This window comes from Haliotis cracherodii, unplaced genomic scaffold (assembly GCF_022045235.1).
Source record: "Haliotis cracherodii isolate W230 unplaced genomic scaffold, xgHalCrac1.p SCAF_5, whole genome shotgun sequence".
NCBI lineage: Eukaryota > Metazoa > Mollusca > Gastropoda > Lepetellida > Haliotidae > Haliotis > Haliotis cracherodii.
In genome coordinates this window covers 61,568,022-61,590,377 of record NW_027266308.1, presented here as the reverse complement: position 1 = coordinate 61,590,377, position 22,356 = coordinate 61,568,022, and the positions used below count along the sequence as shown (strand labels likewise).

General features: G+C 39.0%; 1 protein-coding gene and 1 long non-coding RNA gene across 2 annotated transcripts; both read right to left on the bottom strand.

The window, feature by feature from the left end:
* Positions 1–2: 2 nt before the first annotated feature.
* Positions 3–3,691, bottom strand: LOC139442114 (glutamate receptor ionotropic, delta-1-like). Its single transcript, XM_071222914.1, has 4 exons — positions 3,424–3,691; positions 1,963–2,180; positions 1,328–1,593; positions 3–234 (listed from the first exon to the last, which is right to left on the bottom strand). The coding sequence occupies exons 1-4, from the start codon at positions 3,689–3,691 to the stop codon at positions 3–5; spliced, it is 984 nt and encodes a 327-aa protein (XP_071079015.1).
* Positions 3,692–8,381: 4,690 nt separating this feature from the next.
* Positions 8,382–22,060, bottom strand: LOC139443457 (uncharacterized). The gene is made up of 3 exons (XR_011651732.1): positions 22,011–22,060; positions 11,859–11,978; positions 8,382–8,428 (listed from the first exon to the last, which is right to left on the bottom strand). It is a non-coding gene; the product is annotated as an uncharacterized lncRNA (long non-coding RNA).
* Positions 22,061–22,356: the final 296 nt, after the last annotated feature.

The window sequence follows — 22,356 nt, the reverse complement described above, 5'->3', positions numbered from 1 at the left end:
AGCTACACATTTAACTTGGCGTTTTTGGGGACATAATATTTTGCGAGTTTCTCGATTCCTAAGGCTAAGACAGCCAGGAAAATACCGATTGCAATCAGATAAAATGCACTCTGTATGTCCATAAGTGCTATAGCTCGAGCACTGGCTTTGCCCTCTTCAAGACATAAATTCTCTTGTGGCCACCATTTTCTTCTCCAGTTAATGAACAGTCCGCTCTGGTCAATTTTCAACATCCTGAATAAAAAAAACAAAGCTTAAATGGTGTCAGTACTTTTTCGAATCTCGAACGTCATCACATTTCGGGTTCATTGTGCCAAGAAAAAGGTGTTCTTGAATTTGTATATAATAATATATTCCGGATCTTGTTCAGGTAAACACTTGACTTGACTTGGCATGTGGTTATGACGTATGTCATCGGTGGGGCAGAACACCGTTACGAACAAATGGTAGCAGCACATGAGTATTACATAGTCGGAATATTGCAGTGGCCTCTTTGATATTTTTTTTATTACTCTGCAAATGGTTTTATCGTTGTTATGTCAATATTCACATATAAATGAACACACAAACAAGAGTGATGACAAGATTATAAAAAATACCCTAGCCCGCACGTGTATGTGCAGTGTTCCAGACTTGATACAACAGCTCGCCGTTTCACAAAATACGAACGTAATTCCTATACTTTAACATATACAATCGCACCGATGAGATCGCTTTGTGGAACGGGAATCGGAATGTTCACATTATTATTGAGAGATGACATTCTGTCGATCATTCTTTCTGCATTTGATGAACCCCTTCTTGGAATGAAGATGTTAAACAATGTTATCCTTCCTCGTGAGCTTCACAAAATATCTCCCCACACAACCATGTGATGTCTGCGAAAATGATTTTATCCCTCAAGCCGAGGGTCAATTAAGCAGGAGTTATTTTTGAAGACCGTTGGATCTTTATCTATTTTTATTATAAATTGTTTTGGTCCTTTTTATGGAAATTTCAAATATTCACGAAACCGTCTGTTATGATACATAAAAGGTACTGATATATTTACATGTATGTTAGAAAGGGGGCATTTATGGCCCAGTAGTATCGCTGTACAATGTTGCGCCCCTTAGATATGCTGGAATCGAAGATTTGACCTGATAATAATTGTTAGTTTGTCAGTCACATAACCGTTCTCATTGGTTTCAGGAAACAGTAAACGTCAACGATCTCAAGTCGAACATCAAGCTTTCGCTCTTGATATAACCGAAATACTGTTCAGAGCAGCTTTAAACCAATCTCGCTCACAAATTCATAAAAGTTACAACTACAGATAGCAACATACACGTTAGAAAAAATATCCGCATAAGGTGATTCTTTGGGAAGTCCAAGAGCATACGTGAAGGGAAGAAATGTTTCCTTGGTGAATGCCAAGTCGCAATGCTGTGACTTCCATGGAGTCAAAGCTTCATTGTCGTTGAAGAAAACATAGGATCCTTCCAGTACCTTCTTCATGTGGACATCCGCAGATTGAGACAGAACATCATTATCATAACCCTGGAATCCTTGTATCCCTTGCCAGATCTTTCTGTTCGATTCACTCGGGTCATTCTAAGTTAATATAACACATGGTCAAACAAATCACACACACACACACACACACACACACACACACACACACACACACACACACACACACACACACACACACACACACACGAACATACACACACATACACACACACATACATACATACATACATACATACATACATACATGGTCAAACAAAATACACTTTATATATATAAACTAATAACTAATATATGACAGAGAACGTGCCAAGTATGTTGTGTCTTATTTACACAAAACATTAAATTTACAAACCTAAATCTAGTTCCTACAGTTTTTACTGAAAAGAAACTAATTTTTCAGAAATAGACAAACTTATGCATAATGCGGCCAAGTGTTTAAACACTTACTTCAAAGTATGTAACATAGGAACTGCCTCCCACGGTGCCCCAGCTGTATTCAGTCTGCGATGCTATATCTGCTATGTTGTCGAATGGCAGTATCTCTTTGTTCACAGTGAGGGAGGCAATGAGAGTTCCACTGTAAGAAGCAGCGATTACAATGCAGAACAACCACCAAAACCCAACCAGAATACGCCCAGACTCAGATTTGGGTTGCTCGCTGCCACCTGAAACATTTGTATGCATTTACATGAGATGGAACCCAATGATGTATGCACTGGTTGTGTGAGTGAGTGAGTTAATGTTTCACATCGCATTGGCGATACAATAGTAATAAACATGATATGTAAATTTAGAACATAGTATATGTGTCGAAAAAAGGACAAAAAACAACCAGATTATTGAAAACGAGTATGTAAACGAAAAAGGATATGACAATACATAACCACATAATGTACATGTAGAAACAGGTTATATATCGCCAGCAACCAAAGGTAGATCACCATACTCTTCAAGCTGCATGGTCCTCCCTTTAGACACTGGCGAAAGTTTGCAAGTCTAGCCAAAAATATAAAATGACAAATATACTACGTTAAACCAAAGTAGTTTTCAACCGATAGCTGGTTTTATAGGATGTAATATATTTCTACCTACTTTGGTGTCCCACTTTTTTAGCATAAGATCTCTGATGTATCATCTAATCACAGGTTTATAATCACTGTATGGGATCAGAATTGGTGCTGGTTAACTGCAGCATCAACAATCATGGTACCAGTGATTCCAATATGGCTGGGTCCCCCAACATCACCTAACCCCACCCCCAACTAACCCCACCCCCCTCCCCCAAAATGAAAGTAAAAAACCCCAAAAACCGATGCATTGGCCAGCAGCAAGCACATAAACTAATTATAAGTAAAATTGGATGATTGCAACTAGTATTTTTAATAGCCTGAAGACACGAGCGAGAACCAGGACATTTTGCAAGGTTATTATTTATACTGTTTAGGAATATATTTAGAGCTGTTAAAATGAAACTATCATCTGGTAATCCTGAAGATGTGGTTCTGGATCAAACGGCATAGCCGCTTCTTAACTGATTATTCTTTTGTTGATATTGCAGTTGATTTGTTTCAGATGTCTGTAAGCGACGGAATCGTCCAGATGGGATTTTTTAAGATAATGGAAGGAGGTTTAACGCTTTTTATATGACCACTGGTAACCATGGACACATTTCACACCATTCGTCAATGGGAATGATGTTAAGTTGCGTAAACCCTTGAAAGAGTAATTTCTTTCAGTATTCATGAAACGTGATTTGAAAGTCGGATGTGAAAAAGTAAACATTGTAAAAAAGCCAGGAATATGAACACGTTTTCCTCATTTGTGGAAGTAGGAGTCGTACATGCTGTGTACGAACATGATTACCCATTACATGGAAATTGTTATCCGAGGCGATATGTATGGCCTTACCATGTGATAGCATAGCGCCATACAAGTACCAGAGGCTCTCCTGGAAGTATTTGTTTCCTGTTGATGTGGTGCTATTACTTTTCAAGGAAGACCCAACCATTTCCATAACACACAACAAGGCTGCAACAGCAACCAAGGAAATTGCTAAGCACACGAGAACCGTGCCTTTAAACGGTCTTATCAACTTCAACCACTTTGTTCCATTCGGGTCTGGCAGCTTGTAGATGCCCACAGCATGGTCATAGTAAAAAGGGAATGTGAAGTCCATCACTGTTTCTCGTTCCACAGTAACAGTCAATGGTCCTACCGCCAGATCAAGTTCCTGAAAGATATAGGTAGGTGTCAGCATTGCATTGCCAACATGACCGTTGTACTGTTGACAAGAATGGCGTTAATTTGTAAAATTGTTCGGATTCGGTTTATTCATTTCATGTGTGTGACACTATCTATAACATGTTTGTGAAATGACAAGCAAAGTGTATAATGAGATGTATGTTACAGATTATGAAAATGAGAGATCTCCATGGTGTGAGATTTATCCATTGGGCACTCTTTCCTCTCGAAATAATTATATGAAATAATCACACATCTATATGATATGATATAGCATTACTCTCTTCTCAAGTCCGAGAATGAGCCCTGTCCATGACCCATTTAGAACCCGTCCGAATTCTTTGTCCGCCGGAATAGTGGCAGTGTAACTGCAATTATATGGGATAATAACGAATAATATTTGTTACAATCGTGCAACTGTTCGATCACGAGAGGATACAAGTAAGGACAACATACACCCTAACAAGAGTAATGTACTACCATAGCTTGCATTTCCTAATAAACTTGATCGCGAGTGTTCCATGCTTCCCGAACATAGTCAGTCAACTATACGTTTGGCACACGGTCTCTGTATGAATTTAATCACATGGACAAATACGTTTGAAATTTAGATGGTCACAAGTCACCTCCCGAGAAATGCCACTTTTGAAATTTTACATCAAGTAATAAAAGAACCATAAAAGGAGGAGTAGGTATTTGTGATGCTGACGTATTCCGTATGTTTGTCTGGGACAGATTCGATTATTATATGTCTTCGTCCTGTGCGACATAAAACAACATTCACATTAAACAAACTTTACAGAAAGTTTCAATACATCGTACAGAAATTCATATTTGAGTCTATTGTCAGTGTTGTTGTGAGTGTGATGTTACGCCGCTTTTAGCAATATTCCAGCAATATCACGGCGGGGGACACCAGAAATGGGCTTCACACATTGTACCCATGTCGGGAATCGAACCTGGGTCTTCGGTGTGACGAGCGAACGCTTTAACCACTAGGCTACCCGACCACCCCGTCAGTGTTGTAGTCTGTAGTCGTAATTATGGACACAGCCGTGTCAGTGTTTGTATAGTGTCATAGACTTATCAGTTTCGATTGTTATACGTACGTGAAGTTAAGCAAAGTTGAGATTTCTTCAAGAAGGTCGAAGCATAGCCCATCAAAGCCAGAACTCGTTGTGTCCGATAGTTTCACAAATGGATCCCACTATAAAGAATGAACTATTAATTACAACATTACAACAGTTTAATCTTACTTATGGATTGTGTTAAGCATAAAAGAGGGAACATAAATTTCAAGAACCTTTGACACAGGTAACAAAATGTTTCAGCCAATAAAAGCTTGTTCAACGCACATTCAAATCACTGTCAGAATAAGCTATCTGCTACCGTATTGCAATTCGCGCACTGTTAATTATGAAATGCAAGCACTCGATATGATAGTATAGTGAAGTGAGCATAAGATAATCACGCGACTCTCAAATTTTAAGCTTATGTAATGATTTAACATCGCATTAGCTATTCATGTAACAAAGCAACTAACTATATTTGTTCCAACATGTAGTGTGCGCCTATTAAACCCAAAGTCGGTGTTGGGAAAGACCTCTACGTTCAGAGTTAGATGTCCTTCCAGATCGAAGAATCCAACCGGGCTAAACTCTCGACCTTCCTGTCTGTATAATAAGGTATCTATCCGTCCTTGCCAACTCTCCGTGTTTTTCTCCAGCATCTGAATGTGTAGTACATAGCTTGAATAAATATTGTGGACGAGCGAAATAACGTTGGTGTATACAGAGCCGACCAGTATTTGTTTTATCTCCTTAAGGCCAATGTCGCAATTATCGCAATGTTTGTAATTAGTGCAATAAAACATCTTAATAAAATAATCATTACAAACTATTTTAGATATGTATGAATTTTAAAGTGACGTTCAACTGACGTTAAGCGGCATACTTTAGTATGTCTTCATCCACAAAATTCAACCTGTTACTGACATTACCTGGACCATGTCGTGTCTGGTTGTGACATAGCCTCGACTCGTGGTATTATCGACACATTGGCTGTAGACATTGTGTAAATGTTGATGGAGATCAAGCTGAAAGTAGTCGAAGCATAAGTGATATCTACATATCAAAATAACCGTGAGTGAGTGTGTTGAGTTTAAAGCCGTTTTGTACAGTATTCCAATTATTATAGGGCGAATCAGTTTAATGTTTTATGTGATGCAGGTCTCAGATCTACATCTTTACAACTTTAGTGTAATCAACGAGCACGGGTAATGGTGCTGACAGACCTGGAAATGGAATCGGACGAACCGGGATTCGAACCCACAATCGTGAGATGTGTGGGGTTCTCAAGGAACGCAAGTATGCACATCCGTGCCCCCAAAACAAACATGAACTCGCCACGTTCGTAATTGACAATACATATTTCCATTTCCATCAGTTTACAAAATGTTGCATGCTTAATTGGAGACACGTTATACAGTTTGTTATATTCAGCACGACACGTCAATAAAGTGCATTTAAGCAATTAGTTGGGGTATGTGATATTTGCGTCATGATTACATGTAGTCGGTTCAAATGTTCAATGAAGTCATTTAAAAAAAATGTATTTGTGGGAAACTTGCTATTTAATATACTACTCAAAAGAAGTTAAGGATCACCCGATTCTTTCATATTGGTAATGTTAATCTGTCATGGCATGAGAGATTAACTATTGTAATATGAAAGAATTTTCTTTTTAGTAGTATTATGAAAGAATCTTCTTTTTAGTAGTATTCTTTGTATTTTCTTATTTTCTGTAATATAGGCCGGGTTCATTGTGCACACTTTTGTCACATATGTGTCGAGAGAGTACATGCATATTACACTAAAGGATCCACTTGACTTCGGCAGCGGCACCGTGACCAAAGCAAGATTGTCTATTCCAAGGTCATGGGTAAGACACACTTCTGAGACATTTTCTTGATAGATGAGCCATTTTGAAAACTTCCAGATCGCTGTCCTGTTCTGATTCCTTTTGTCAAACACGTTCGCCTGAAAACAATATGCGCTATTATTTCACCAATCGATAAAGGAAATCGTATGCATATAGCCATGCATCTTGTTTTGTTAATTTAATACACTTAACAAAGCTTATAATAGTTTTCGTATTGTCTTATTATCTTGTACAGGATATAGCGGAAGATCGTTAACGCGAAGTCATCAAATCTCAAATATGTTTATCCAGTTATCCGCAGTTCAATTTAAAAAAATAATCAGAAAAATCTTTAAAAAATGATTATGCTTCAGAGTGTTGAAAAAAAAGAAAATGTCTGCCACAAAAAACAAAAAGATTGTTTCAAGATGAATGGGTTTTTTATATAATAACCATTTAATTACAAATATCTGGTTTTGAAGCTGTGGCTAAAAAATATATCTTGTCTCAATTAAAATTCCCAGCCTTTTCGGCCCAACCAAACCCCAGAATATTCAAATGGTCGGCCCTTAACGATAAATAGATTTTAAATAGAGCCAGTCGATGTCGAGTTAAGGTTTGTCTGTTTCATAGCCTGTAAATAAGCTAGGACCAGACCATACAGTGATTGATATTGAGAAGGACGATCCACGCTGTTGAGGTACGATTACGCCCAATCAACCAAGTCACCTAGCCTGACCCACCCGTGAAGAGCCGGGAAAGAATAGCTCTTTAGTAATCCATGCTTGCCGTAAAAGGCGACTATACTTGTCGTAAGAGGCGACTAACGGGATCGGGTGGTCCACGAACATCATGGGACCTCTTAACACGGAATCCACACAAGAAGTGCATTGTAAATAGTTTAGTTTCGGATACCTGTTTGAGCAGTTTGTTGAAACAGTCCACTTGGCACATAATGAGGAGGTTCCTGTTCGTAGCCGTGGTGTTGTTATAGAGTGACAACAGCTGTCTGTATGAGGCATCCGATGTCACGTCACCATCGATAATGTACGTGACAGCCTGTATCCCTTTCGAAGACAGCGTGTCAGAGAGAGTTGTAACTGCATGTGCTGCGAACATTGTTTATATTTTGTAGTTCTGAGCAGAATAATTAAATAAGGTACATTGGCTTTGTTTAGTATTGATCATCGTTATCATACCTAGATGGCCTCATTTTGCTTCAACACCTCATCTGTCCATTAGGGTTTGAAATCAAAGAAACAACTTAGAAATCTTATTCAGTGTCTTCTCTACATCTGCTCCTCCTTGTGATAACAGCCTTTCTTACCAATCTGTACGACAAGAGTAATTATTTGGACTGCCTCATCGTGAATTCCCAGTTATATACTTTTGTTTCCAGAAGGTGCCTTCTTTTAGTCTCCTCAGAGCAACGGAATACCTTTCTTGTACTCACCCATTCCATAGTCGTGAAATATAGACACTATGTTCCATTCCAGCCTGCTGATCAGTTTGGGAAGCATCTTAATGACTGGGTTGACATTGTTGTGTCCAAATATATCAATTGCGCCATCAGGTTCTTGCCCCAAGTCCGTATTATCATTACACACTGACATTGGAAGTGCTGGAGTGTAGGCACCATGGCAGGTTAAGGCCATGTCAACCAATTCCGGTATCATGTCAGTGATCATACTGTCACACAACTCTCTGTTCATTATGATGACTTCGTCGGCGGCGGGTAGAAGCAGTGTTCGCACTGAATCAAGTTTAAAACGTCTTAAAATACAGAGAATATGTTCTCATGTGACATGGTTATGGTAAAATGATCGATTCCGATTAGTCAATTAGAGGTTTCAAATCGCTATGACGAGCTCGGAATGAATCAGATGATTTGACGACCGATCTCCACAGAGGGTATTATTCTAAGGAACGGACCTTTTTTTCAATAATGGCTGATATACAGTTCATAAAGTGATATTAACAATTATTGGTAACAAAATGAAGGGTTGTGGTTCCTATCATGCGGATGACAATATAAACTGAGGGCCAAAAGAAACGTTACCAACATTAACTGATTTGCCACTTTGAAAAAAAGATGCCAACCTGTTCAAAAACAGTAGCGAAAACATCTCACGAATACAGCCTTCATGTTCTGTCGTTCTTTGCACGTGCTTTGCGGATTTTGGGAGATGTTGTCAGCAATTTAAAAAAAAATTCTTTCCTAAATTATCGTGCACATTCCGGGGATATATTACACACGGATCTGTTCCCTATCATTGGTTGGGATGATTAACACAAACGAACATGCCAAGACTGACCGCTGTCCAGAGGGAGAGAGCCATAGGTATGCTGCAGATGGGAGCGACACAGAGAGAGGTTGCCATTAACATGAACTGCTGCAAGATGACCATTACAAGACTGGTCGCACGTCTCCGACAGACTGGCAGAACCGCAGACAGACCACGGAGTGGCAGACCAAAGGTCATGACCCCGCAGGATGACCGCTTTTTACGGGCACTTCATCTGAGGAACAGATTTCTTACTCTGACGTCATCAGCTGCCAACAGCTTAGGACATCCGGTCACCAGGCAAACAATGGCCAGACGACTACGACATTATGGTCTCCGGGCTTATCGCCCATTCAAGGGCATGACCTTGACCCGTCAATATCGACGTGCCAGACTGACGTGGTGCAGGCAAACTCAGCGATGGCAACAAAGGGAATGGTACTGTTTAGTGACGAGAGTAGGTTCCAACTCTTTAAACCTGATGGGCGGACGCGAGCTTATCGACGACGTGGTGAACGTACTTGTGTCCACTTAGAGTCCTGGCTTCTTGTTGTGTCCAGGAGGTGGAACCTTACGGGGGCGTAAGTGTGATGGTCTGGGGCGGCATTTGCGGGGACGAGAAGACGGAACTTGTCAGCATCGAAGGCAATCTGACAGCACAACGCTACTTTGACAATATCTTACGGCCAGTGGTTCTTCCTGTCATCCAGCGTCAACAACGGACGGTGTTCCAACAAGATAACGCGACACCCCATAAAGCCCATATTTCTAGAGACTTCCTCAACGCCAACAACGTGACTGTCCTGTCGTGGCCAGCTCGATCACCAGATCTGTCACCCATAGAACATCTCTGGGGCCAGCTGGTGCGTCGTCTTCGATGTCTGCAGTCGATGTGAGGACGCTTGTCTACTCAGTTCGACGCCGCATTCGAAGATGCATTGCCGCTCATGGAGGTCATATCCCGTATTGAACGGTCTGGGCCGTCGTCACCTTAAAGTTGTAACCAATGTTGTTGATCGAATACTGGAGGAATGACCCCGTGTCAAGAAATGTCCCTGTTGGAGGTCAAGGACTTTGTTGTTGAATTAGTAAATTCGCATTTTACTGTTCTGAATGATGAATTTCTACAATACTGCTGCTTCAAATTGTGTTGGTCATATTTTATCCTAGAAATATCGTTGATAACGTTTCTTTTGGCCGTCAGTTTATTCGGGCCAAGAAAAAAAACTTTTTTAAAAACGATATTCAGAGCGCGTTAGAGTGGTGATAGCTTAAAATGCGGTTACAGTCCTCTGTTGCGCGTTCAGTTACGAATTCGTCATCGTCAATTCTATTCGTCAAGGTAACGAAGCTTTACACAAAATCTTAGTTTAATAACTGCTTCATCAGCAAGAATTTGTGACAAGTAACACGTGAGGTGAGGTGAAATGGGGTTTAACGACGCGTCGAAGATTATTGCACTTATATAGCGACGTGCATGCACGTGTGTGTGTTGCTGCTTGTACTAGTCCAGACCGATGCTGATTTATAGTCCTAGCCCACTGAGATATCATGCCGCAGTTTAACATGAATACCCCACTCAGACACAGTGTACTGACTCCGAGCCGACCAGTCCTTGTTTTAGCACCTTAATGCCGAGCGTCATACAGGGTAACAACAAGTACCATCTTTAAACGTCTTTTGGTATGACGCGGCCGGGGATCGAACTCCGGCCCTTCCGCTCTCCGGGCGTACGCTCTACCTCCACTACTACTAGACCACGAAGGCAGTCGTCACAGTAACAACACTTGAGACAACAAATTGTGTAATTCGTTGCAACAAATGTACACTTATATTCATTTCTCAAAAACATTCTTTATGGACCTTCTGTATTATTCCGTTCAACGATTTAATATACTGTCTGTTTAAAAGTGAATATTTTTTACCTCGTAGTTAGCAATATTCCAGCGCCATAACGACGGCCTGTTAACAGTTGCTCGTGGATAATGCCAAACTGTTCTTGAAATGATAATCTATACAGCGTGTGGACAAACTACATAATGTATTCCACCAGTCAACGCATCATTGTGCATTCAAATTGTATTCTCAGCTACCTGGGAGGTACAGTCTCTGTTAATTGCCATCTCAACCTGCCAGGAACCCATTTGCTGCAGCTGGTTGAACAGAGGCAAATTCTAAGGAGACCCCTTAGGATGCTTATAGTCTGTTTTGTGGAACCGGATTGTTACTAGAGAGGTCAAAAACGGTCAAATGTCATCTATCCGCCTAATCGCCGCCGCCAGCTTTGAATAACTTTCTATGCACATACCACCACATCTGGCTTTAACAGTGTCATTTGTAAACGGTCCTGGATGAAATGTTTACGTTTTACTAATTACATCTAAATAAGTGCCAGAAATATAACTGCAGAATACAACACGCCTTAATGGAAAATAGTATGCTTAAGCTCATGCTTTATACTGTATTGAAACAAGGTGTTGGTGTTGATTACTGTGATGTTACCAATGAAGTTGCTATGGTGATTGTACCAGATGATGGATGTGTACAAAAAATAAAGCTTGGAAAAAGTAAATAATGGCCTAAAATAAAGAAACGTATTACTTAAAGGAAATACGTGAAAGTGCTGCATAAAAAATAGAATTCGTGATGACCTTGTGATAGTCGAACTTATAAACAGGACACCAAGGATGAGTCTTCAAAGATATTTAGGAGTCGTCTGATAAAATGCATGACGTATCCCTGAAACGTTGCGTCTGTATAATTATACAGCCTGTCATTGGCGCAATGGATGTCAAGCTTGTTTGTTGTGAAACACATTAACACATGAATCATTCATGTAATACGGAACCAGAATAAACTATGACCCATTCAACCATCAAACACATCAGTTATACTTACATGAACGGGCGAACATGAAAGGGGTTTCATATGAAACCGCCTTCTCTGTGATCTCCAAGCTGGTGTTTGTAGAATTAATAGTTACCATATCCACATCGCTGACATAGTGACTTAAAAACACTGAAAGAACAAAGTTTATGATTTAGTGAACGTTATTTTACTCCACAGTCATTAATATTCCCCTTTTTGACAACGGTTAGTCAATACTTGAGTCTGCAGGCAATCCGCACCATACGTTCATTTATTACCTACGAGTGCAGACGTATCGGGGTTCATAAAGATCATTTATTACCCACGTGGGGAAGATACAGGTGGTAAGATAGTTAATAAATCCGTACGTCATACGTGTGCCGTACAAGGTTGACCTCGTTCTTTTCGTTTTGATTGGATAACCGTGACCTCTGTCACAGCGGGACTACTTTTTCATTCATGAAAAATTGTGAAACGTCTTTCGCTGTTACAACTACAAGGAATCTCACGAAAGCGAGAGACATTACCACAAAACCAAACAAGATAGTCACATGCCTTAAATTTGCTTTGCATTCTATATTAGTTATGCTTAGAGCTGCTGCAGGCATCATATAATCGAGCCATATCCATATGCAATGTCTACCGATGGATCGAGGGTCCCAATGAGCGTCACTTTCGCGACTTTCAATTTGATTTAACATAAAAGGTTAAGCGTGGTGAAATGAAGTCAGTTTAAACTATCTGGACAGATATATAGACTTACGTTTGATACTCCGGTTGTGCCATCAGTGTCGCCATTCGAAGCGTATTTCGTGACTTTGCTTCCGAAGGTGTTTGTTCATGAATGAAAATACACGATTGCACGACCAGATCACTAAAAGTGACGACACTCGTGGCGTAACAAAGTATGACATGTAAAACTCATATAAGATCCCCTATATATCGTGAGCATTATCTGCAATGTCACTATCGGCCTGGTCACTCATTTTTACCACGCCAATTTAGTATGTTGTAGAAGAAACGTAAACACGAACGCCGACGTAAGCTTTCCGCTACATTTGAAAGTGTTGCAAAATTACGTTTCGCGCACGCCGATGTTCAGACGCCTATTGCACAACATATATTTCGCACTAAGATATATATATATATCCATAACTGAATTAATCATATATTTTATCGGCAAATCTTATAATTTCTTTGTCATCAATACAAATGGTCCAGACGAAATCAAGCGAATTAAATCAAGTGTGAAAACGTCAGCTCATACTCATAAAGAAATCAAAATTCAGATTTTCTTCTATACTGAGAGGGGCGGTCGGGTAGCCTAGTGGTTAAAGCGTTCGCTCGTCACGCCGAAGACCCGGGTTTGATTCCCGACATGGGTACAATGTGTGAAGCCCATTTCTGGTGTCCTCCGCCGTGATATTGCTGCAATATTGCTAATAGCGGCGTAAAACCATACTCACTCACTCTGTACTGAGAACTCCACTGTATCAGCTGGATGTATTCGCGTAATATATTTATAATGTGCATGCAAGATATATGTAGCTAGAATGACGGAATTCAAAACAGATACTTTACAATGAGTTGGTAAATTCAACAGTTTTTAGTTCCGCCTGACATCGCAAGTATCACAGTATTTATCTAAGATTCCATCATATTCTCTAGGTTAGAATGAAATGCATAAAACTACATAACACTACGTTGATTGTAGGGTAGATTCTGATTGCCAAGTTGACATATACATATTTGATAATCAACCGTTTATTACCGTTTATTAACTTTGTTTGAACATTGTGTATATTCAAAATTGACAAATAAGGTGTGGTGTACTGTTTTCTTACTTTAACATGAATGCAACATTAATGCTTGAAATATCGATGTTTACGTTTTGTCTTTGCAGTGTGAGCTTTTATTCATTGTGATAATTTCATATCAGTAGGTTAAAGAAAGGTCAATATTTAATGTTGTTTTACCTTTGCACTCAAACTGTATATATGATTAGTTTTATTAAATATATAAACATAATTTCAGAAAATAATAATTGTTTATTTTTATAATTGTTTTTGTTCATTTGATTGACAGATCACTGATACCTAACCATGCACCGATGTGCGTTAAAACAAAAATTATTAAATTATAAATTGCTCTACTTTTTACTTTTTGCATGATTTAGTCATTTGTTTGTCAATTTTGTTTAATTTTGAATTCAGGTGTTACTAAGCGGTTTACGTTTCTGTAATAATAGTTGTAAAACAAATATATAGTATATATGTGAATAATATATATATATAATAAAATAATAAAGTCCACGTTAGTCCATCATGTACTTTATGTCAGTTTCAGACATAGTACTTTCGCTGTCTCATGACAGCGCTCTTCAGTGTAACTGACAATGACATATAATATGACGTCATACTTATGATGACGTCATAAATTACAACTGTGACGTTATAATGTATTTACACACTCCAGCGACGACACCAAGTAATTTAACAATTATTGTAGGGAGACATTTGAATTAAAATATTCAGTATTTGTAAAGTAACAGTGTAACATTTACGATTGAAATGACAAATCTATTAATACCTTCTCGAGTTCAATTTGGGTTTCATCAATTGGATAAACATTTGTTCTTTTTCCAGTCTCAGCTGCTTGTTACTTGTATACAATTTATAAATATATATTTAAATTTATCCGCTCAGGAAATTCCAGGATAAATTCATTTATTAGCGGCCTGGAATATTGATGGGCCGTGAGAGTTACCCCCACTTGGTAACATTGACTATATATACAGATTCAAGTCGCGTTTTTGTCTCTTCTTGCCAATGTTGCAGTTAAGTGCAGTTAAATTTAACCAACGGCTCGCCAATCAACAAGTATGCCACGAGGCAAGAAGTTACCGAAAAGGAAAGCGAAGGAAGACGGCCGAAAACGTCAACGAGATGAGACAGAGGGGACAGACGACGCAACACGGACGACGCAGAACACTGAGGGGACAGGGACCACAGGCGGCTACAAACGATTGAAAATGGCGGCTGACAAGACCAAAAAGGCGCCAAAATCAGGTGAGGCGGTTTCTGTTTCAACTTTTCCATCAATCAACTTTAACCATGAACAGGGTGGTCAGTCGAGTAGCCAGACTAGTTCAGAAATTGCTGAAGATATGAACGATACCCCCATTGTTTGGTGTTTTGAAATAAGGGATAAGCGACCCATTGACATAATCACTGAAAGAAAAAACCTGGAATTCAGATTACATTGATTACAGTAATATTCTGAAGACAACCCAATCAGGATTTGTTGAATCACAGCATATTGGGATGGTGACAATGAATAGTAGGGGTGGTATTGAGGTTATGAAAAAACCTTCAGCCAGCATTGGCACTATTGAGGAATGGTCTACATGCTTCCTTATTTACATGAGCGTTTATCTGGAAAGATTCCAAGAAAAGCACCAACAGTTGATTAAGTATGTGCATACCATTAGGTGGGCAGCTCAAAAATATGATGGGATGGGTTGGAGATCATATGATCAACATTTTAGAATTAGACAGGCACGTGATCCCAGCAATTCATGGGCAAGAATCTATCCAGATTATTGGCTGATGTTCATGAACACCCACTCCAAACAGAGTGTCCAGACTAGATCACCCCAGTCCAACATACAGGGCCGTCGCCAATCGCCATTTTATAATTACAACTACCGGAGCTGTAACAGATAAAATTGCAAGTATTCCCATTCTTGTATTCAGTGTACCAAACTTCACCCCATGGAATCCTGCAGATTTCGAACAAACCAAAATAAGCCAAAAGTTTCAGCTTCCCAGTAAAGGTTTCTCATCCGTTAAGACTTATGTATTGAGAAGTTTGCTCGAAAGGTATCCGGATCAGGTAGCGGCAGCAGAATTAATAGAAGGTTTTACACAGGGTTTTGTTTTGAACTACGGTGGTCCTCGTAAGGAAAAAGAATCTCCTAACCTAAAATCTGCAGAAGAAAACACTGAGGTCACTCATGATAAACTTAATAAAGAAATAAAAGCAGGGAGAATGTTAGGTCCATACCAGTATCGACCAATACCTAATCTCAGGATATCACCGATAGGTATTGTACCTAAAAAAGAACCAGGTCAGTTTCGAATGATACACCATTTATCCTATCCGATAGGCTCATCAGTTAATGATCACATTGAGGATAAGTCAGCATCAGTGAAATATACTAGTTTTGACAGTGCAGTTGAAATAGTTCAAACTTAAGGTAAAGGCTGCCAAGTTAGCAAAGTCTTACATAAAGAGCGCTTTTAGACTTTGTCCTATTAATCATTCAGACTTTAATCTGTTAGGAATAAAATTCAAGCAACAGTATTATGTGGATATGTGTCTACCCATGGGATGCAAGGCAAGTTGTGCTCTCTTTGAAAAGTTTGCATCTTTTCCTCAATGGGCTGTCCAACAATCAATACAAGCTGGAGATGTTTTACATTACCTGGATGACTTTCTTTTTGGAGGTGAGATGAATACAAATGAATGCAGCATAGCACTAGATACAGTAAACTACGGTTATAACGAACACGCTTATAGCGAACTAACGGATATAACGAACAAACTTTTTAGTCCCGACTATATGCTGTAGTTATGCTGTATATATACTTATAACGAATTACGGTTATAACGAACTAAAATTAGTAGTCCCTTTGAGTTCGTTATAACCGTAGTTTACTGTACTTTTATGAATCTTTGTGGAGAGTTGGGGGTCCATGTAGCACATGAAAAAACAGTACAACCTTGTACAGAGATCACCTTTTTGGGCCTAGAAATTGACACAGAGATGTTAGTCGTGATTCCTGCAGATAAAATTGCCAAGTATCTGGATCTACTGAATTAATGGGAAAACGCAAAGTCACTTTGAAAAGGATGCAGTCTCTCATTGGAACCTTGAATTTTCTATGCAGAGCTATCCCTATGGGACGTCCTTTCTCTAGAAGAATGATTGACGAAGTCTGTTCACAAACCACATCACAGGATTTGCATTACTAAAGAGATAAAATTGGATTTATTAACATGGTTTTTCTTTTTTTTAGAAACCACAATGGCATATCTGTATTTCATAATAGGTTATGGATGGATAATGATCAGATTCAATTGTACACAGATAGTGCAGGTGCAGAAGACAAGGGATTTGGGATATATTTCAACGAAAGATGGGTCTCAGAAAAGTGGCCAAACGAATGGATAGAGGCTGGTTTCCTTTCTGACATCACATTTTTAGAATTATTTCCAATAATCATTGCAGTAATCCTGTGGGGTCATTACCTCCGACACCAGAAAGTTGTTTTCAACCCTGGCAATCAAGCGGTTGTGACCATATTGAACAAATTATCTGCAAAGTCACCGCGGGTTATGGTACTCGTAAGGACATTAGTTCTCAGCTGTTTGGAAGTTTTTCTAATGGTAAGAGGCAAATACATTCCAAGTAAGCTCAAAACAATAGCAGACTCGTTGTCTCGATCTGAATTTCAGAGGTTTCGTCTTTTGACACCAGGTGCGGACTCAGAGTCAACACAGATACCAACGTCAATCTGGAATCACTGGATACTGAAGCTGAAAGGCTACGAGAGCATTCGATCGCAGAAAATACTAGGAAGAGCATATAAATCTGCAGTAAATCAATTTGAGATGTTCAGATCACAAGTAGGTCTTCCAGTCACATGGCCAGCCCCCTTACAGCATTTAGTTAGATACTTGGGTTACTTGTCACTAAAACAGGCATATCTAGCTACAGCTGCACAACACTTGTCAGGATTGGGCAGACAATATAAATTACTTGGCTTTCCTGACCCAGCTGATGACTTCCTATTGAGAAAAATGCTGAAAGGTATGAGGAACATGTCTTCCAAGGATGATAGCAAGGCCCCAATTACCCTTTGTTTGCTTGATAAACTGATGCATGGCTTGCAGCATGCCTGCTCATCACGCTATGAAGCATGCTTGTTCAAGGCCATGTTCTCGCGTACATGTTTTGGATTTCTTCGGATAAGCAAGGTCACACCAGCTGGATCAAAACATGAGGGCGGATTACTGTTTGGTGATGTCACAGTCCTACATTACGATATTTCTCTAAAAATAAGATTTTCTAAAACTGATCAGACTGGTCATGGCTCAACTCTGCAAATAGCCAAACATAGCACTTCATTGTGTGCTGTTTACAATTTGAGGTCCTCAGCTGTTTCTTCACTACAGTACTAGTCCAGTGACTCAGTTTCAATTCAGGGCTGTACTTGCTAAGGCTCTTAGATTTATTGGCTGCAGTACACCATGATAAAAATCACACTCATTTCATATTGGTGCAGCCACAACAGCTGCGATTCAAGGCATCCCAGAGCAAACAATCAAGGAGTGGGGCCACTGGAAGTCAAATGCCTCTAAATCATATATTAGAATCAACTTGACTTATATATAGTATATTGTCATTAAATGCTTTAAATGCTTACAGAAATTTGGATAGTCGGCTCATCGATGGTGTACTGGACTCAGAAGTGCAGTTGGACGACCGATAGGTTTACATCTGTCTTTGGAGAAACTTGGAGGAGAGATAACTTGGCTTGGGGAAAAGGGGGATGAAGTGGCACCAACTAATCCCATATCTCAAACGAAAGATCCAGAGGTCACCACCCCTGAAAATACTTGTTATACAGTTGGGGTCCAATGACCTTGTCGATAGAAGTGGTAAACAGTTATGGTTTGTTATAGAGGCGGATATTGAAGCTATCGCTAAGCTTTTGCCCCAAACAACTTAATGTGGTCAGAGATGCTACCTAGACTACACTGGCGTGGGGCCAAGAATAATGCTGCTATTGAGCATAAGCGCAAAAGGGTCAATCGGTTTGCTGCTGTGGCTGTTTGTAGCCGAGGGGGTACTTTAGTAAAACATGACATAACAAGTCAAATATCTGGCATGTACCGAGACCCAGTGTATGATAGCACCCACCTCTGATTTGGCTAATGACATTTTTTTAACAATTTTGCATGACAGCCTTGAAAATGTTTTTAATACCATTCATATGTTGGCTTTCTAGCTTATTAATACCAAAAATCTGGTGGTTTGCTAGCAATGGTGCATTTGGTGGGACATTCTTGTATAGACGAGAAGTGTCGGCGGGGACTCTGGGGGCCAAATGCTTTTTGCTGCTTGTTAATTGCATTGAGTTTGCTTCGCTGAAGTAATAGCAGGCTATGTGATACCCTACCTGTTAACTACTCTCAGTATCGCCAGTCAGTGTGACACTCCTACTGGTAATACTTTGATTTGTATGTGCGTACACTGCTTGTGTTCTAGGTTTTTGATGCTGTGCTTAAGGAGGCCCTATCGATGTGAATGTTGATATCCTCGTAGGTGTGTGCTTCCTTTGCTTTGCTTGGGCTGCCCAGGTACCTTCGGGTAGGCACCCACTATAGGTTTTGGGTCCCTAGGCTCCCAGCTACAGTCAAATTTGAAATAAACTGCGCCCATTTATTTCCACCAAACTGTTGTTTTTGGTTTTACTTTCTGATGAATATATTTATTTATATATTATAATATATAGTTGTTTCCTTTTTTAAGAAATGTGTTTGTTTTGCATCTCATGCATATGAATGAGTTAAAATTTATAGTCACATCTGTAGTATGTCAACCATATCGTGACAAGAACACTTATAAAGTTGTAACATATAAAAAGAACCTGTCGACAATGGAGAGTACAATAGCTAGAATATCACACAGTTTATATATAACTAGTATCAGAGCATTGTAAGTTCAAAACAATTATGAGACATTACACAACAGAAACTGACTAAAGATCTTCAGCAACCAAAGGAAGATCACCATACAAGAGATCATTCATATGAAATTGATACAGGTACGCATCATGTCCAAATAAAGTAACAATCTCATGTTTGGATCAAAGGATCTGTATGTTGTGTCGAACAGGCTTGAAAAATAAATACTGATTTTACTATCGATTTGGTTTTTTTATATTATGAAGGGAAATCAGGGAGGTATATATTTATCATTATAGTAATATGGTCAAAACAAAAACAGGACATGCCCAATTTTCTGTAACTCATTACAGTTGATTGAAAGAGTAATACTCCATTAATAAGGGGACATCATTTACGCTCACACAATCAGGTGAATTTGGGAATCTATGCACAAATGTTCATGTTGGATACATTTTCGCTGTTATTTTATTTGCTATATATTACGGTATCACAATGTCTTATGACTTTGTGTTGACTCAAAACACATGGTTGCAATATCGATGTATGTATTGAAAAGTATTGCTTCTTAATGAACAAAACAATACGAAAATATATTGTCGTCATACACATCACTTTCTCACCAAGACAGCTATCTGTCTTTTGACGTTAAAGAAGAAAAACGATTTTCGCCATTTACAACAAGTTAGTTTTCGTGTCGAATGTGTTACGTTGTACATGAGCATACACATCCATTGCATCAATATATATCATTCTGTCGCCCACATAATGGGCAGTATTTTGTTCACCCATAGTTTACGACAACTGTCAAACTACAATGTTCGTGGATCGTACTTTGATCGGAGTACGACTGAACGTGTCGACATTTGCAGAGTGTTTAAGCATTACAAATTCGTAACACATTTGCAAGTAATGTTCTACCCGAACAAAGGAAGTGTAATATTCTCCATCCTAGTGTACTCAGGGGTAAATGGGCCCAAGGCCTCCCTTAAACGCAATTCTCTCACAATTTTCACTTGTGAGAACTTATAATTACAAACCCGTGCGCCAGAAAAATAACTGGGCAGCCAGTGAGTTACGTTAAATTGAGATATCTTTGTTTTTGTGATTACGCCGCAATAGGCGAGTTATTTAACGGCGGTATGTAAATAATTCAGCCATTCTGAACCAGTCTGACTGATGGTATTATAAAGCAATGTCCCACACTGCTTCGGTACGATTACACGTAGGAATACATTTAGTCAAACATCTAACACCAAACAAATTAATGTACTGACTTATATGTCAACTTAACAATTAGTGCATTAGCAAACTTTAGATGAGGTGAGACTCCTCTTTGAATTGAATAAATTTAATGAATATTACTTTACGCCGCATCAGCAATTTTACGGCTGTTCGCGACGATCTTCGTATTGAAACAGGTAGATTTGCAGCGCATCTACGATTTTGTTTTAATTGTACAAGTATAAGGGAGGGTTGTATTAATGTGTTTAACAGCAAATGAAAACATTATTTATCTGAAGTTGAACAATGGTATTTCATATCTACATCGACTGATTTACCCTTTTATGTTGCCAGGACCCGCCTTAATATTTTAGAATACAGGCGCAGTCTTCTACATGTATATACATGTTAATACGTTAATTATATATTCCACGTGCACATATATTGGAACTTATTATATCGTCTGTCTTACGCCGCTTGGTGGCTAGTCTTAAGCAGAACCTGGTGTCCCCCGCCGTGATATTGCTGGAATATTGCTAAAAGTGGCGTAAAACCAAACTCACTCACTTAAGCAGAACCTGTTTTATCCTGTTTTGTATGTTATATCATTTGAGAGTATGAAGCAAATAAACTATTCTGTATGTCTGTCTGTCTAAAGGTGACAAGGGACCTAGCCTAATCGAGAATTCCAACGGTTAAAAGCTCATGTTGCTGTACAGTGATCAGGCTAAAGTCAAAGCGACAGTGGTCAAGATTTCAACATTCAATGCAAGTGACACAAATATACATATTTCATTCGCATTTTACGGGGATAAAAGTGTGTCCACTAATTGAGCATCAAATGCGTGGATGATACTACTTACATCTGCACTCTACGTCTCTATATTCATCAATATGGTCTCTATTTTAAAAAATTCAATTACAAACAAAAACATTGAACTCTACGACTCTATATCAATCAATACAGCCTGGGTTTTACAAATGCAATTAACCAAATTAGTGTTTGTCACGTTTCAATACTTATTCGTTTTTAATTTTTTTATTCATTTTCATGATCGAAAGTTCTACGTGCCAGTAACAAAACTCTGCACGAACCATGCAAAGTTATACATGGATTTTTTTCCATCATCCGTTCTTTAAGTAATAAACGTGCCTCTCTTAATTAATACTTGTGTATATGGAAGTATAGCAAATTGAACTCACCAATCTTCAATGTGTAGTTTTCTGAAGGTAGCGCGTCTCCAAAAAACGAGTTGAGCGTTGCGAACATGATAGAATACAGCATTACAACCATCTTGATCAAATTTATCCCTGCAAGGTTTCTTCTCTATTGCTTAAGACGCCAATGTTGTCCTGGAAGTTCCGGATGCTAACAATCAATATATAGATTGCAAACCATTAACTTCCTATGTTTGGTTTCCTATCAGATCTGAAAACAGAAAACTAATTGAATGTTTAGTCATGTCGACCTCAAAAATTTCGTGAGAAGTGATATATTGGCAACACATGTCGAAGTTGACACAACAAATATTAGGGGCAATTATGAATG